General features: G+C 35.0%; 3 protein-coding genes and 2 non-coding genes across 5 annotated transcripts; 1 reads left to right on the forward strand and 4 right to left on the reverse strand.

The window, feature by feature from the left end:
- On the reverse strand, window positions 2,729–2,809 carry TRNAL-CAG. Its single transcript has one exon. It is a non-coding gene; the product is annotated as a tRNA-Leu (tRNA).
- Window positions 2,884–4,809, forward strand: LOC104723472 (pentatricopeptide repeat-containing protein At4g16470). Its single transcript, XM_010441848.2, has 2 exons — window positions 2,884–3,137; window positions 3,305–4,809. The coding sequence occupies exons 1-2, from the start codon at window positions 2,932–2,934 to the stop codon at window positions 4,614–4,616; spliced, it is 1,518 nt and encodes a 505-aa protein (XP_010440150.1). The 5' UTR covers window positions 2,884–2,931; the 3' UTR covers window positions 4,617–4,809.
- Window positions 8,212–8,754, reverse strand: LOC104728003 (uncharacterized protein At4g04775-like). The gene is made up of 2 exons (XM_010447048.1): window positions 8,593–8,754; window positions 8,212–8,514 (listed from the first exon to the last, which is right to left on the reverse strand). Exons 1-2 carry the CDS (start codon window positions 8,752–8,754, stop codon window positions 8,212–8,214), a joined length of 465 nt encoding a protein of 154 aa, XP_010445350.1.
- On the reverse strand, window positions 14,609–14,682 carry TRNAT-AGU. The gene has a single exon. It is a non-coding gene; the product is annotated as a tRNA-Thr (tRNA).
- LOC104723474 (zinc finger CCCH domain-containing protein 18-like) lies at window positions 15,585–17,232 on the reverse strand. The gene is made up of 5 exons (XM_010441849.2): window positions 17,057–17,232; window positions 16,359–16,655; window positions 16,114–16,260; window positions 15,928–16,026; window positions 15,585–15,749 (listed from the first exon to the last, which is right to left on the reverse strand). Exons 2-5 carry the CDS (start codon window positions 16,627–16,629, stop codon window positions 15,733–15,735), a joined length of 534 nt encoding a protein of 177 aa, XP_010440151.1. The 5' UTR covers window positions 16,630–16,655; window positions 17,057–17,232; the 3' UTR covers window positions 15,585–15,732.

The raw sequence follows: 18,009 nt of genomic DNA on the forward strand, positions 1-18,009 counted from the left end.
CTTCTCTGATGAAGAGAAGAGCTCCTGAGATGACTCCCGTATCGTAACCGAAGAGAAGACCTCCGATACCAGCGGAGAGAGCTAATCTCATGATGTAAGGTGTCTTCCATGTCGTTCTCCAACACTCTGTGAACTCTGTTTTGTCTGCTTTAGCTATGCCTCCTTCCACCATTGTTGTATTGTGATCTCTCCGGATGGATTCTCTCGGTAGAGATTATTAGTCTGTTAGCCTGTGATTCCCATTAACAAAATTAATATAGAGAAAGAGATTTCAACGAATATATTCGAAATTGGAAATTAAAAAAAATCCATGATCATTCAAGCTTTTGAGATTTTGTTTTTTTGTTCCTTTCCATTTAAAACAGATCTTACAGTCAAAACAATTAAAACCAGACCAAATCGAATAAGACAGTCAAGTGAGGAAAAACATAATAAGTTAAAACAAAAAAAAACAGAAGTCATCCGTTTGAGATTTTTTTTGAGTCGTACCAGTCACGAAAAATGTTACGGTGTTTGAGTGTACGATGAGATGAAAATGGAATCTTAGAACACAAGAGATGAGATGAGAGGATAGAATTAGAAGATGAGATGAATTTTGCATAAGATTCTCTTAATTATACAACAGTTAATAAGTGGGACCTACATTGCCTAATCTTTTTGACCGTTTCGTATTAATAAATCTACAAACGGTTAAACATTTTGATAGTATCTTCTCCTTTTTTTGATCTGGAAACTAAATACATTTTGACCCTTGCACACAACTCGAAATTTATTTTGCAGTGGATAATAATCTCAGTAATTTAATCTAAAGTAAAAAAAAAAAAAAAAAATCCAAAGCATAAAACATGAGCCTATATCAACCCTAATGCATGGATGCCAGAAGTGTAACTTGTGTTTTGGTAACTTAACAAACTTAAAAAAAAAAAAAAAAAAATCGAACAGGGAAGAATTTGTAAGAGTTGATATCTTCAGGGCAATTTTTCTTACCTGGGAGGGAAGTTAACACTCTTGAATACGAGTTTTTCCTGCCAATACTTGGGTAAACAAATAGTTTTTTTGTTCCTCGTCGGAATTGAAGTTTACAGTATACTTTGAAACAAACACAAGAATGTGAGTCTTAAGGATACGTGAAACTGTATATATATATATATAGATAATAAAGTCAGGACTCAAATGCTAAATTTAGAAGAAGAAGATAAGAAGAAAAAGATAACAGTGTGATATATGCTAAAACAAGTGGTCTATTATCCAATAATTAAGGATTAACTTTAGGTCAATATTTGAGATAAGAATGATTCACTGGAAAATATGGTTATGTAGTTTTTTAGTGGCTGTGTTTTCTTCTGACAATCCCATTAGTCAAAAAAAAAGAAAAACCCATCTCCTATAGTTGTGTTAGTTAATAACTGTAACAGTTGGATCTGGCTATTATTGGTATAATATGACACCATCATAAGTTTATCAAAGTTTCGAGTTGGAATAATTTTTACTTGTACGAGGAACTTCATCGACAGTTACCTGTCTAATAGTATAGAAATAGTTTTATTCCTCTGTCTCTTTTCTTCTCTCCTAGTATTATCTTCTCTCTTTTACTTATCTCCTATACTTTTTGTTTATTTTTGGTTTGGAAATTGGATAAACATCTCTCAGTAACATGAAATTAATAATTATATATGTGCATTACTGCATTATATAGGATTCAAGTTTTTCTTTCATTGAATGTTTGTATGCTTTATATGTTGGATTCGTATGAGTCTTTTTTAATGGTTCTTCTTTATAACTTTTGTTTTTTGGTAGCTAATAAAACTAAGAATCAGTGACATGTTAAAGTTGTTATTCTTATGTGTTATTTAACCTGATGATGCGGGCAAACTCGAGCAATTCCATATATAATGAATAAAACGATCAAAACAATTTTAATTTTCTTTCATTGAAGAATTTGTTTTTCACCCTTCTTATTTTTTCGGTCTTTTTTTTTTTTTTTTTTTTTTTTTTTTTTTTTTNGATAACCTAACTAGTTTCGTGTAGATTCAAACGACAAGGAATCATGTTCGAAAGACGAGGCATTTAGGCTAGTGATCCTCTCCACTTGACCAAGTCCTCTATCACCAAAAGGATTCGATCCCCATATTTTCCTAAAATGGGATAATGTAATTGGTTCTTATTGTGGGTGCCAAACATAAATATAATATACATATGTGAACAAAGAGAGGAATCATGTTCGGAAGTTTATACCAGACTATCATTTCTTATTCGAGATAAATAGACAATCATTTCACAATGGAAATGCCAAGGTAAATGACTCAATATATCACTCTTTTTTTTTTTTTAAATGTAACTATTATCATTTTTATCCATATTTTTTTTGCTGTCGACCATGTTTTTTGTGTAATGAATTTATTTAAATCGAAACAAAAGATGGAAACTGTTCTGTGCCATTACAAAAACTAGTAAAAAAAGAAGTACACTGCTTCTTCAGTTCAATGTCAAATTTTAATAGCTGTCTACACAGCACTTAATCTTCGACCAAATGACGTTATAAATCGATTTAAAACAAAATCATCGCAATTATAAACTCATAACGTAACATAATAGAAATTAACTGTTCCAAATAATTAATAAAAATGTTATTTGCAAAGATTTATTTTTATATTTTAAACTCAGATGATAACTGATACGAGTTAAGTTGTTTATTATAAAAGTAAAATAATAAAAAAAAAAATGTGAATGTCAAGAGTGGGATTTGAACCCACGCCCTTTCGGACCAGCACCTGAAGCTGGCGCCTTAGACCAACTCGGCCATCTTGACTCTTTGCTAGATGGCGTACAATAACCTTCAATATAATAAACAGATTATTTGAACCCTAAAATCGAGAAATCAAATTGAAGAATGGGAACAATCTCCGTTGATGGGAATGTTCGTTTACTGGAATGAGAACACTACAAATCTCGTCTTCTCTTTCTCACAAATCCTATTCTTCTTCTATCTGCTTCACGCTGAACAGGCTCGCCATGGTTGTTTACACTCGGGAGTTACAAACAGAGGCGTCTCAGTCTTCGTCTTGTGGTGGTCCTATGTTTTCCGGCAACGCAACCAAGATCCTACGCCGGATGCTTGCCGAGAGGAGGATTAGCAGGTTTATATTCTCAGACCCTATCCCAATTTCGAATAATCATTTGCCTTTTCGTTGATGAATCTGGTCTAAGTTTTTAATTCACACCCTATGATCATCTCCTATGATGTTGTAAAGTCTGAATCTTTCCCTTGATTAAGTTTGGTTCGTCACCTGCAACATGTTTCTAGCTTTCAGGTGGAGAGTCAGAGAAAGAAAGAGAAGCTGGATAAGACACTAAAGGGTCTGTGTGTTACTGGGAGGTTGAAAGAAGCTGTTGGGTTATTGTGGCGTAGCGGGTGGTTGCAAGTCCAGCCTGAGACTTATGCTGTGATGTTGCAGGAATGTAAGCAAAGGAAGGAGTATACAGAAGGGAAACGGATACATGCTCAGATGGTTGTTGTAGGATTTGCTCCCAATGAGTATTTGAAAGTCAAGTTGTTGATACTTTACGCCTTATCTGGGGATCTTCAAACTGCTGGGATTCTCTTTCGTTGTTTGCATTCTAAGGGGGACTTGATTCCATGGAACGCCATGATATCAGGGTATGTGCAAAAGGGTCTAGAACAAGAAGGGCTTTATATTTACTATGATATGAGACAGAACAGAATAGTTCCGGACCAGTATACCTTTGCTTCAGTGTTTAGAGCTTGTTCAGCGTTAGCATCCCTGGAACACGGAATGAGAGCCCACGCTGTGATGATTAAGTGCCTTATCAAGTCCAACATTATAGTCGATAGTGCCCTTGTTGATATGTACTTCAAATGCAGCAGTTTCTCTGATGGCCACAAATTATTTGACCAGTTGTCCACCAGAAACGTTGTTACATGGACTTCATTGATGTCTGGATATGGATATCATGGAAAAGTTTCAGAGGTGTTAAAATGCTTTGATAAGATGAAGGAAGAAGGCTGTAGACCAAATCCTGTTACATTTTTGGTGGTTCTCACTGCGTGTAACCATGGAGGTTTAGTTGATAAAGCTTGGGAGCATTTCAATTCTATGAAGAGAGATTACGGGATTGAACCTGAGGGACAACACTATGCAGCTATGGTTGATACGTTAGGGCGTGCTGGTAGGATACAAGAAGCATACGAGTTTGTTATGAAGTCACCATGCAAGGAGCACGCTCCGGTATGGGGTTCCTTACTTGGGGCTTGCAGGATTCACGGGAATGTGAAACTGCTAGAAGTCGCAGCTACAAAGTTTTTGGAGTTGGATCCAACAAATGGGGGGAACTACGTGGTGTTTGCCAATGGATATGCGAGTTGTGGATTCCTGGATGCTGCCTCAAAGGTTAGACGGAGAATGGAGAATGCAGGAGTTAAAAAAGATCCCGGGTATAGCCAGATCGAAATACAAGGGGAAGTTCATAGATTCATGAAGGATGATACGTCTCACAAACTTTCTGTAAAGATATATGAGAAGGTCCATGAGATGACCTCATTCTTTATGGATGTTGACTACTATCCAGATGACTTAGACGCTTGCTGTCCTGTTTGAATCATCGACTGATGATATCTCGTCTTGTCTTGCATTGTTTGACCAAAACAACCTTGCAATTAGCTACAAGAATTTTGAATTCAAAGATGGTGTTGGATTTTCCAAACTACTATGAATGTAGTTGTACGGTACGACCTATGTTTGGTTTGATTCACCCGTTCTTTTGAAAGGCATGAAACGTATGATCTTCTAATGTCTCGTACAAAAGTACAATCTTTACATTTAAAATAGATTATATCTAGATACGTGTTGATATGGATAGCTTATACTCCTCAACTAACAATGGTATTAGTAGCTTTGGAGGAGACCGAAATGGCTCTTTGTTAGCGACATTCAATAAGAATCATTAGCGAGCTAGTAGAAGGCCAAGTTTCGAAACCTTTTTTAAGAGTTTGGTTTTGAGCAGATGACAAAACCTTCTCAAAACCTTTCTAAGTAGATTTCGAGATAGTATTATAATTCATTTTAAAATATCTAAGAAAACATGACAACGACAAAACCTTTCAAAGTAGATTTCGAGATAGTCATTTATAATATCTAAGAAAACTAGACAAAATCACAACGACATAGGTTCAATAAACATCCTCGATTAGAAGTAGGCTTAAGTATTTTGAGGATTACCAGCTACCCACGAAGCGACGTAGTCCCACTTTTGCAATTCAAATCAGACCACCCCTCTTGAGGTGGGCAAATCATCATCCACTGTCTAAACTTAGTAGCAAATGCTACATTCATCAACCTAATGTATTCACCTATATCAGATTCATGTAACATTCTGTCTCCAAGACTTGTTCTCTGGAGATAGATGAGGCAAGAAAATCAGACAATAGCATCGATAAAAAAAAAACTATAAATAGTAATCCAAAGAAATGATTTAATGTTCCAATTATGCACCTTTGCTTCCTCTATTTGGAGGAAATGATTTAATGTTCTACTAAATTTTTTAATATAAGGATAATTTAAAGTATTGGATGAAGATAATTGAAAGTTCTACTAAACACTTTTTGTTGTTGTTGTTGTTGTTGTAAGATCTAATAAAGTGTTTTAATTCTTTATCAAGTTTGGATGAAAAGTATGCAAATAAAAACAAAGAATTGTATAAAAGTGAAAATAGAATATGGGAATTTATGAACATGAATAGATCTTAAATCCTTCATATGCATTTAACTTCTATGTTCATATATATACGGGTAAATTATAAATAAATGATCTTTTTCTAAAAATTTGGTCATCTATACTTTTTTTTAAGATTGTCAACTATGACGAAAATGACCCTACTAATAGAAATAGTTAAGTTTTTAGGAGTTTGAACCAATAAACAAACAGAAAACCCATGTTAGTATACAACTGTGTAAAAAAAAATTTGAAAAAAAAATGTTTTGGATGTCAAAAATCAGTTTGTAATTTGCTGATTTTTGGTCTAAATTGTTTAGAATAGACTTTCTACGATTTTTTCTCTTTCTGAAACATTTAGATTGTTCATTCTACAGTTTGTACATGTTTTACGAAGTTTAGACGGAAAATTTGTTCTAAAAATTTCAGATTCTGAATTTTGTATGTTCTACAAAATTAAGAATATGAATTCTACGTTTTTCTTCATTCTACTTCAATTCAGAATTCGTTTTCTACGTTTTACCCTATATACTAAAAGAAGTAGAAGATATATCATAGAAATTTTAGAATTTGTAATCTGTAAACCTTAGAATACCCTTAAAATAGAAAGAAAATAAATTAAATAAGGAAAGTGAATATTTTTTAAATATTTTTTAAATATTCTTAATTTATGGTTAAGATTTCGTAATTATTGTTTAGATTTGTTCTAATAAATTTTAGAATACATATTCTAAATTATTTAGAAGCTAAACAAATTAAGAAAAATCGACATTATACCTTAACGTGATCGGTCACCATCTCTTCCACCTTCCACAAAAGCTTTCACTTACCTGTTTATGATGCAAATCTATGTTACTTGTGGTGTATGGACACTGGATGCCAAGAAGGAGTGGAGATTTATTGATGATGAAGAAAAACGTGCTAGATTACTGATTTTGCAACCCACTACATCTCTTGAAGAGTTGAAGGTGATGGTTTCAGAAGACTATGAAATAGAGCAAAATATGTTTGATGTGGAATTCAGTTATCTACCCACAGAGGTTAAAGTTGATTGTCCTCCTGTTGTATTGACAAATAATAGAGGTATGAATAATTTTCTTGCATATCTGAAAAAGATAAACATGATTCGGTTGTGTGTTACATTCAAAAGAGTAGTTGATGGCGATAGGAGTAAAGTCCAGTTCGATCTGAATAAGTTGTCAGTTGATAGTAGCGATGGTTGTAATGTGGAAGTTGATGTGGGAAAATCAGTAGGTATTATTTCAAGGAATTCACCTAAGCCGACTAATGATGTATTAGAAAAGCCTACTGATGCTAATCTTGGTGATGCTGCTGGTTTAAAGTTGGAAGATTCAATGGTAAAAAATGGTGAATATTTCAGCAGTAAGGAAGCTTTACAGGCTACTATGGAAATGTATGCAATGAAATATAACTGCGACTATAGGATTACAAAATCTGATAAGAGATGGTGGTGTATACGCTGCATTGATAGTGTTTGTAATTGGCGTCTCCGGGCTGAGTGTTTACAAGCGTCTACATATTTCAAAATCAACAAGTTTGTGGGTAACCATACATGTGCCCCTTCAAAAAAAAACTCATTTTGTAGGACTCCATCTGCAAGAACAATTGGACATCTCATTAAGCAAAGCTATGAGGGTGTGAAGGAAGGTCCTAAACCGAATGATATAGTTAATATTATTCGTTCAAGGTACGGCTGCGAGCTAACATATCACCAAGCTTGGGAGTCTCGGGAGTATGCAGTTAACGAAGTTAGAGGAATTCCTGAGAAAAGTTATGCTAAGATTCCAAAATACTTGCACATGCTACAAGAAGCGAATCCTGGTACGTCCCTCTTCCTTGTAGACATGCTATAAAAGGAGCTTTTGATATAGGCAAGGATATATATCCTTATGCTGATGATGTGTATACCACTACTGCATGGAGATCGCAATATGAGGAAACTGTTAATCCAATAGGTGTTCCTGAAGAAGAATGGCGAGTCCCACAGTATGTTGAAGATGCAAAAGTTCGACCACCTGAAACAAGAAGACATCCAGGACGGCGAAGAAAAAGAAGATATGAATCCGCTGAAGACAAGATAAAATCATCACAAAACTCACAAGGGTCAAAGAGACATAAGTGTGCGCGGTGTGGCAAAGAAGGGCATAACAGAACGACCTGTGATATCGTGATATAACAATGGTTTGTGCATCAACTTAAGATTCCTGTTTTTGAATTTTTGATTTCACGGCAGCTGCTTTGTGATGAATGATGGTGTTTGATGGTTTTTATTTTCGATTAATAGACTCATTTGTTTTGAAATTCGTTGATGGTGTTGATTTAAGACATTTGAAGTACTCATGTGTTTTGAAATTCCTTGATGGTGTTTTCTTTCAATCAAACTTTCATTAAAACCAGAGTACAAAAAACAAGACTAACAAAAAGTGTTAAGCATAACAACAAAATACAGAAAGCAAAGACATCATATCATCTTCTTATAAAGCCAGGCCATTGAAACTGCCAATACGAATAGTACACAAATCCTCTGCTTGTTCGACTTCTCCATACTCTCTTTCGCAACCATTAGCTCTTGCCTGATGATCTCAATCATATTCTTCTCCATCTTTTCTTCCATCTCCTTCACCATCTCCTTTTGGAGCTCCACATTGTTTGTTACCATCTTTTTTAGGTCCTCTAAGAGTTGGTTTTGTTTGCTTTCAACCATCCTAATCTCCTCTAGAACAGCATCATCAACCCAACGGAACATGTGTTTCTCCTTCTTCTCCTAAAATCATTGTTTCGATAACAATATTTAATAAATTTCAGCTATTGTGATGAATAAGGACTGATAAAAGTAAATTACCTTCACACCAACAACACATCTGTAAAATCTCCTACAGGGATTCTCTTCCGTCTTTGAGGTGTAGGTTCTAATCTCTCCACCACACCAGCATCTACACGGAACTCCAACCTGAGAACTTCTCGACGGTAACCCTGACGATCCAGCCGAAGAACGTTGGCTCATGGCTCCTATCAGTTTTTACGATGAAGAAGAAGAAAGTATCGGGAAAGAAGAAGAAGAGAGTATTGGAGAGGAAGATCAATTATTGGAAAAGAAGATCCCTAATTTTAAGAAGAAGAAAGTATCGGGAAAGAAGAAGAAGAGAGTATTGGAGAGGAAGATCAATTATTGGAAAAGAAGATCCCTAATTTTTTTTCCTTAATATTGAATTAAAAACCGGGTCATCGGTATGCTTACATCGGGTCAACATTTAAATTTGGGTCAATAGCTGGTTTAAATCTGATATGTTTAAATTATGGCAAATCGGATATGTTTTTGTGTTGTTATGTTAACATTTAAATCGGATATGTTTTTGTGTTCTTTGTGTTCTTATGCTTATGACCTTATGTTATTGAGTCTCATATTAGTCAGTCCTAAATCAACACCATCGAGGATTAATACTAATGAGTCTGATATTAGTCTAACAAGCAAAAGCATCAAAAACCATCATTTACAAAACAATCATAAAGACACTTAAAAATTAGGCAAGGTCTACAAACTCAGCCGCATACACTGGACGCACATAAGTTTTCATTCGTTCCACTAGCACAGGATCCTTTGCTGCTGACCAAAGATCGACTGCCAACTTCAAACGAGCTTGCTTGATGTTTTCATCGTCAATCAACTCATAAGATAGATCACGCATGTGACACTCGATATACTTCAGGGCATAAACTCCACAATCACAACTTGACCGATTTAATTTAGGTGGCATACGAACCTGGATGATCTCGTATGGAGTCAACAAGGGAGCTTTTCCATCAACCTTTTTGTGAATCTCCTTCACAAGACGAGGGATGACATTAGCGAATGGCTCAACGTGTCTTCTGTTTTGGTATTGATTACAGTCGAAGACTTCAATTGTTCTTAGTCTGAAGTTAATGCAAACTGAGATCCAGTGATTACCGTTAATGAAGACCGGTGCATAAATTCTATCCAAATCTACAGCCCAACTTTTTCCTGTCTTTCCATGAGATGGCAGTTCACCTTTGGCATACTCTAACAAAAAGTGATTCCAAGTGTGGGTTCGTCCTGCCGATCTAAACTTATTGTAGTCGGCCTTGACGTGCTCGCTAAACTGACAATTCATGAAACCTACACGATCCAACTCTAGGCGGCCTAAAGATGTATGCTCCCGAAAAATATACATCATTGCATCCATTTCCTGTAAATATTTAAAGACTCAGGTTTGTCTTACTTTAAGAATATAAAATATAATATTTAAATAGATTGACACGTACCTCGTTTTCAAGCCATTTGAAGCCCATCATGACTCGGTTAAACAATTCTTGATCAAGTAAAGTTGGACCCAGTTGAATGCTTTTGTAAACGTAAAACAATTGTAAGATTACAAAAAAAAAAATTGATAAATCATACCATGTATATAAAAATATTTGAATCACGTACTCGAGATGCCTACTCCACTCTTCGAAACCATTCCATAGATCATCAGAACTGAAAGTCAACACCGCATCCGGTTCATCTTTACGCGCGTCTTTGGGACTAAGTGTAGGATCAAATCCGGTCACAACAGACTTTTGAGATAAGTGTCCTACTGTGTTCTTTAGATAGTCTTGTGTATCTACATTGAGGTCTATCAACAGATTATCTAAATCAAACAGTTCAACCTGTCAAAAAAAAAAATTATGAAAGGCTTTAGTTAAAGTTACAACACATAAATTATGACAAATAAGTTTACGACACATAAGTTACAACACATAAGTTACAACAAATAATTTATGTTTACAACATACACATACAAACAAGGATACAACAAAAAGGAAAGACCACACAACATATTACAATCGAACAAGGCATTGAGCTACTTCTTACGTACCGAAGTTTTGGGCTTCACTCGTGATGGACTAGGATCCACTACTGCTGGCTTAGGATCCACTTCTGCTGGCTTAGGATCCACTTCTGCTGGTCTGGATATCAAGGCCTTGATATCTGATACATCTTTCTCCATTGTTAGCAATCGTTCCCCAAAGGTCTCTGTGAAGCTCTTGAAAGAAGAGTCAATTAACTCCTTAAAGAACCGCTTCATATCATCTCCACATGAACAATGTGAAGTTGATGCTCTCTGAGATAGCACCATTCTTTTCCGTGTCTCTGCTCCATGGTCAACTTGCTTCTTCTTCCTCTTCTTCAAGCTAGACACTTCTGGGATATTAGCTTGCTTCTCACCACTCTCCTCTCCAACCGAAACTTCATTGTCCCCTCCAACAGTCTGAGATTGTTCCACACCAACATCCTCAATGTTATCATCTTCCACACCATATCCTTCGCCACTCTCCCAAATATGATCTCCAAAATCATAGCCAGATCTGATCAAAACTTCCAAGTTGTCCACTTCACAATATTTAATTTCATCACCCCTCAAATATTCAATGGACTCCAATACATCAAAGTTTCCAGTGGAGGAAATGCATGGATAAACAACACCCTGACAAAACAATAACAAAGAAACCAATTCAAAAAAAAACTCAACGTATTCAAATTTAAACTTAAAAGAAAAAAGAAGAAGTCAACTGACCTTGNTATTGTTAGCAATCGTTCCCCAAAGGTCTCTGTGAAACTCTTGAAAGAAGAGTCAATCAACTCCTTAAAGAACCGCTTCATATCATCTCCACATGAACAATGTGAAGTTGATGCTCTCTGAGATAGCACCATTCTTTTCCGTGTCTCTGCTCCATGGTCAACTTGCTTCTTCTTCCTCTTCTTCAAGCTAGACACTTCTGGGATATTAGCTTGCTTCTCACCACTCTCCTCTCCAACCGAAACTTCATTGTCCCCTCCAACAGTCTGAGATTGTTCCACACCAACATCCTCAATGTTATCATCTTCCACACCATATCCTTCGCCACTCTCCCAAATATGATCTCCAAAATCATAGCCAGATCTGATCAAAGCTTCCAAGTTGTCCACTTCACAATCTTTAATTTCATCACCCCTCAAATATTCAATGGACTCCAATACATCAAAGTTTCCAGTGGAGGAAATGCATGGATAAACAACATCCTGACAAAACAATAACAAAGAAACCAATTAAAAAAAAAACTCAATGTATTCGAATTTAAACTTAAAAGAAAAAAGAAGAAGTCAACTGACCTTGTTTCCAATTGATTTCTCTAAAAGGAGGAGCTCATCATATGATACTTTAGCAGCACCTTTCCAATTAGAGATTCGGCTAAGTGTAATCTCTGTGTCAATCTTCTCTCCCATAAGTTGTCCAATGAGAGGAATGGCTTCCATAACCCAAACTTGAAGAGCATATGAGAAACCATTGAGGATGTAACTAATGGGGTTCTTCAGTTTCTTTCTTGCTTCCACTATAGAGCTAACTAAATGGTCAAATGCTACAAGACCCCAAGGATAAGTCCTAACCTTCTCTAGATCCATGACCAGCTTGATGTATGAATGTGGTATAGCTTTCTTCTCATCCTTAGCCACTACCAACCCAACAATCACACAAACATACACAAACCGAATTCTATCTTCTTTTTTTCTCCATGATGGAGCTGCTTCAAGGTGGGTCTTTATCAAGTTTTGAATGGTAATGATACCACCTCTCTTCAACAATTTGCTCCAAAACCCATTATCATCTGTCCAACTCTCTGAATCATGACTGAAATCGGCATTGTACTTAAGACCAGTAACTGCATGAAATTCTTGCATTGAGAATCTAAGCGGCTTCTTACCAAACACAAACCACAGCTCATGTCTTCTCTTAGTCACCAACTGCCTACACATGATGCTGTGTATCAACCGAGCTGAGTACCCAAGACCATTCTCATACAATGCAAATACAGATGCGAAAACTGGATCACCCTTCACAATCTCATACTCTTCTGGTAATGCCTTCTTGATTTTGTGTAAGATTGACATTCGACAAGTGTTATTTATCTGCCCAACTTGTGGCTCGCTTCCATCTTCCATAAGCCGTTTAGGGTACTTCTTTTCCATTCCTGCCGAAAAAAGTAAAAAATGAATTAGTAAAAATTAGCCAAAACTGAAATAAATCAACAAAGATATGAGACTTCAATTTTACAAAACAAAAAAAAACAGATTACTAAAAGTATGATTTAAGAACAAGAAAACTATGACTACTAATCATTTAGCTGCTAACAGAAACTTGAAAAAAAAAATAGAATACTAAACGGATCACTCTTGTTCTTGTTAACTAGCTTTATCGATCTTGTTTCATCAACCCTGGTACACAATTTTTCCTTTAAAGTCAATAGAATACAAAAAATAATAATCAACATGCAAAAAAAATCAAGAATTATATGGTCAATATGCTAAACGGATCTAAAACTATGATGTTCTATAAACAACTTTGATGTTCATTTGAATTCTGGATTGAAAAAGAGATTACAAAAGGATAAAAGTTAAAAATTCCCAAAAAAATTCCACAATTAAACATACCACATTCGATAAACATGGAGTCATGGTTAAGAGAAATCCAAACTGAAAATTTAATAATTTACTTATCATTAGACAATTCTAGATTGAAATCGAGATTAAACAAGGACAAAATTTAAACATGCAAAACAAAAAACACAAATTAACATACCCAATTCGATCGACAAGGAGCAATGGAGAAGAGAAATTCAACCGGATTGAGTTTGAGATAGTGAAGAGGAGACCACCAAAACGAGTAAGAAGCAGATGGATAGAAGGCGGAAGACAGTGAAGATGGATAGACGGCAGAAGACGGTGAAGAAATCGAATCGGCGGAAGATGGTGAAGATGGAGAGAGATGGTGATGATGGAGAAAGACGACGGTGAGATGGTCAAGATGGAGAGAGACGACGGTGAGATGGTCAAGATGGAGAGAGACGACGGTGAGATGGTGAGAGACGATGGTGAGATGGTGACGACGAGATGGTGACGATGGTGAGATACGGTGGAAGGGTTTTGTCTCGATTAGCTCTTTTGGAAGAAAAAAAATTTACCGTTATTGGTTTCTTACTTTGTCGAGACAAAGTGAAATTTTCCTTAATTTGTCAAAACCAAAACAACAAATTAGGCCCACTCGATGGAGTCCCAAAACAACAAAATTTATCTGAAAAAATAATTAAGGGTATAATTGGCTATTTTCGATTAATAAAACCTAATTAACCAAACTTTTATAAAAAAAATGTATATGGCCAAATTTTTAGAAAAAGATCCTTTATTTAAAATTTTCCCTATATATAATGGGTAGATATAAATTAAAATTCTCCGCAAAATTAATCAATGAAACTCTGAATTATTTAATGATCTTAAATATATGATGCAATTATCTTTAGTCATGGATTTTAATAGAATTAAAATTCAACTACAATCTATTATTCAATTAATGATTCTAAATCATGCTTTACAATATGACATTATTGGATATGATATTTGTAATCCATGCTTAATAAAATTTAAAATTTGGTGTTAATAAAGTCGGATTTCAAATACTTCATTAAATTCTGTTTCATGAGTAAATTTATTAAAATCATCCAAGTTATACCGCATAAATTTTGAAATCTAAACAAATGAATTTTTAAAAATGATTAAATAACACATTTTAAATCATGCTCTTAGAAATATATGCAGAAATGATTTTACTTTCTTATATATCAAAACTACACAACTGTAATATGTGATCTTGTGAAAATTGATTTATGATCATTTTTTATAAAAAGTTAAAACATAATTTCAACTGCTAATTAGAGGGATATATATGGACTTTTAAAAAAATTGAAACAAATAAAATTAGAGGAATAATGTTTCTGTTTACCTCTGAATTTTTTTTTAAAATGCAACTTATAAAAAAAAGGACAGTTGCTTTCATTGAGAGTTGAACTCAAGCCCTCCCGCTTACTAAACGGGTGCTCTAACCAACTGAGCTATGAAAGCTAGTCGATAGTTGTTATTCCAAAAGATGTTAAGTTCATTTTTTTTTTAAGTTCTTTTATAGAATTCCTGTTACCAAATACGTTTTTTATATAGGCCCTGTTCGGAAGGTTAGTTGCTGCGACAGTGACTGTTCTTCATAAAATTACTTTCAGATTTTTTTTATCTCTTTTTCATTTCCTCTACTTTCTGTCGCAGCGATCAAAATTTTAAAAATTTGTAATCGCCAGTTAAAGCAGCGACAGTCGCTCATTTTTTTTCATTTTATAGATCGGCAAAACCAAATCAAATTGCCATTGACAAAAAATTCACATCTGTACTTTTCTTATTTTTTCTTCTCTGTAAGACACAACCCAACTTAAAAAAACAAAAAAAAAAATCAAAACTCAGCGTTTTAGAAACAGTCGCCGTAAAGAGTCGCGCGACACTGAAACGAACAGGGATATAATAATCTCAGTAGAGAACTTCCTTTTAACAGTTCATTTGAATCTTACAATGTTAACATTTTTTTTCCTCCACAAATGCTTTATTTATCAGCAAACTCCCATCCTTCTCTCATTATAATCCATACATACTTACTTTTATACAGAGCTCCATGATTGGGACTACCAAACTTCATCAAAATATCTAATTTTACGAGATAACCCCCTAGTCATACCCTGATATTGTTCTCTGTTATTGTTGTGTAAACTAAGACAACTTCTTATGGCATCGGCCAAAACCACTTGGCCATCCTTCCTTCTCAAAGATTCAAACCTTTTATAATGTATATCTTTCTATGCCTCAATCAATAACAAGAGAATTGTCACATTAGTCAAAATAATTATCTTGTTCTGCAAAAGAGATTTACTCAACTATAATATCTCAACTCTTGTTTCTTCTCCCGAACTACAAATAATGAAAGAAAAAAAAATTGAAGAATGTGATGTATTCCCATTTGTATTTGAATTTGAAAACAAAATATGGTGAATTTTCTAGATGCATCTCCAAAACAATATTAGGTTCACTTTTACAAACACTTATTGATGAGGTTTCTCGTTCACGTTATACACTCTATTGAAGCTCAGGTTCTGTTGACAAAAGAAGAAGAGAGTCAGTTAGTATATTAGTTGAATGGAGACTATTGGATTGGAGAGAGCTAAATGATACATGAGAGAAAGAAAAAAAAATGACTTAATTCGTAATCATCCAAAACAAACTACCAACTTTATATGTGAATGTGTCTTAATTTCCAAGTTATTAACCAACCTTGCGTCGTTTGGGAATGCGACAACGACCCCTCTTGCTGGCCCTTTGATCTTACCAGTCGTTTCATCCGACTCAAACGTAGCCCACTTGATATTGCACCTGTCCATTGACTCAAACTTAATCAAGTTAGATCTCTCTCTGAATATAATGTTGTTATATATATGTGAGTTAGCTAAGCTTAATTACATCTTGTCTTTGCATCTGATGCTCCTGTGTTGCTTGACTCTGCACCATTAGTACTGGACTTATTCAAGGTCCTAGCCAGATGTTTCAGACGGCTCAGCCTTATAGTTCCCATCATTTTAGCCAGCTCCTCCACTGGTATTCCCACACCTGCAAGTCACCAAACACACACACATGATATACACTTTCACAACTATATCTGTTCTAAAATTTACATTAATTACTTTTATATGGAGCTAGAGCCTCACTCTGATCAGACGACTCAACCAAGCTGGCTCCAGAATCAGGCGGTGAATTCACTGCTCCCTGGCTGCCTCCAGTGATTGGTTGGATCTGAGAGTCAAGACGGTTGATCTCAGCTCTCTGCCTTCGCAGCTGATAGTTTTTGCGGCGCCTAGCCAAATGGTTTTCTCTCTCATCTTGGCTCATAGATTGTCTTCTTTCTCTGTCTCTTAGACGACGCCTTTCCCTTTCTTGCTCCTTCCTACTCTTCCTCGATTCCACAGCCTCTTCCTCCATTCTACTGCTCGCATATGACTCTGTATCTACTTAGAATCCAATTCGATATAAAAGGGTTACGATGAAACCAAAAATCAGAATTCGATGAGACTATAATACTATATCATCCAAATTGACCGGGCCAAAAGAATGAGGACAGATGATTAAAAAGGATCTACATTTGCGTGTGGATCTATCGAACCAATAAACCCTAGACTCAGACTACTTGATAAACACGTTTTAGAACCGACGAGCCCTAATTTCGGAATAAGCACACATAGAGAAAACAAATCCTTGGCGAACAAAAAAAAAAACTTTTATCCATAACACGGCACTGGCAAAAACCGTCACGAGAGGAGGAATCAGAACTACGAAGACAACGGGCGTGATTGATTACACAATTGACAAGGCGAACGGAAACGATGCAGAGAAAGATTTAACAACTGACCTGAACAACATATGTCACCGAGTTGAAGCGTCGGCGATGGAATCGACGAACGTTTTCTTGAATTTTTTCCAACAAATGTGTTTTTTATTATTATTCGATTACCTTTTTAATCAACCGTTACCATATGTGATTTATGACATTTCCATATTGCAGTATCGTATTTGCCTAATTCCTCACAACCTTATATCCCTCCCTACTATATTAATTCGGAAGTACAAAATTGTACCTTTTTTTTTTTCTAGACCTTATAATAAATTATGGATGAATGTTTTTGTTTTTGTTCGGATATTATGGCATTCAAATTTAATCTATAGGTATTATGACATTTTTTTTTTTTTTTTGTCATCGAAACGAAAAGGCCGATCCATAGTCCATTCCTACTACGTACAATAACGCAACTTAGTGTAGTCGAACTTCGGTGGGATTGGTCAACTAAAAACATTTCCCGCAATCAGGTTTTCAATAAAAAGTAATCAAAGAATTATTTCTAAATTTCGACAAGTTTTTAAATCTACTACGAAAGAGAGAATATATTACCTTTATGATATTTTCGTTCTGAAATCACCTTAAAAACAATATTTACATAAATACATTACATGTACTAGGTTAGACCCGCGCGATGCCGCAGGATATTATTCTATATATTTTGAAATACATTTGATGTTAAAAATATGATTTTTAATTTTTTGGAATTATATTAATAATAAAATTATGGTTTACACAATTCTAAGATATAGAAATGGACTAAAAAACCTACAATGGTTTGTAACTCTGTTGTATTTGTTATTACAATCATTTACATTTAAATTGGGTAAATTTAACCGTATAATTGGCTTAACTCTACTGTATGCTATGTTTTCTTCTCCTATTACTTGTTATGGAAGATATATTAGTGTATTTATTTTGTGATGTATTTTTGTAGTTTACAAATTTAATCATCTAAGTTTATATAG

The sequence above is a fragment of the Camelina sativa genome, chromosome 11 (assembly GCF_000633955.1).
Source record: "Camelina sativa cultivar DH55 chromosome 11, Cs, whole genome shotgun sequence".
Classification (NCBI taxonomy): Eukaryota; Viridiplantae; Streptophyta; class Magnoliopsida; order Brassicales; family Brassicaceae; genus Camelina; species Camelina sativa.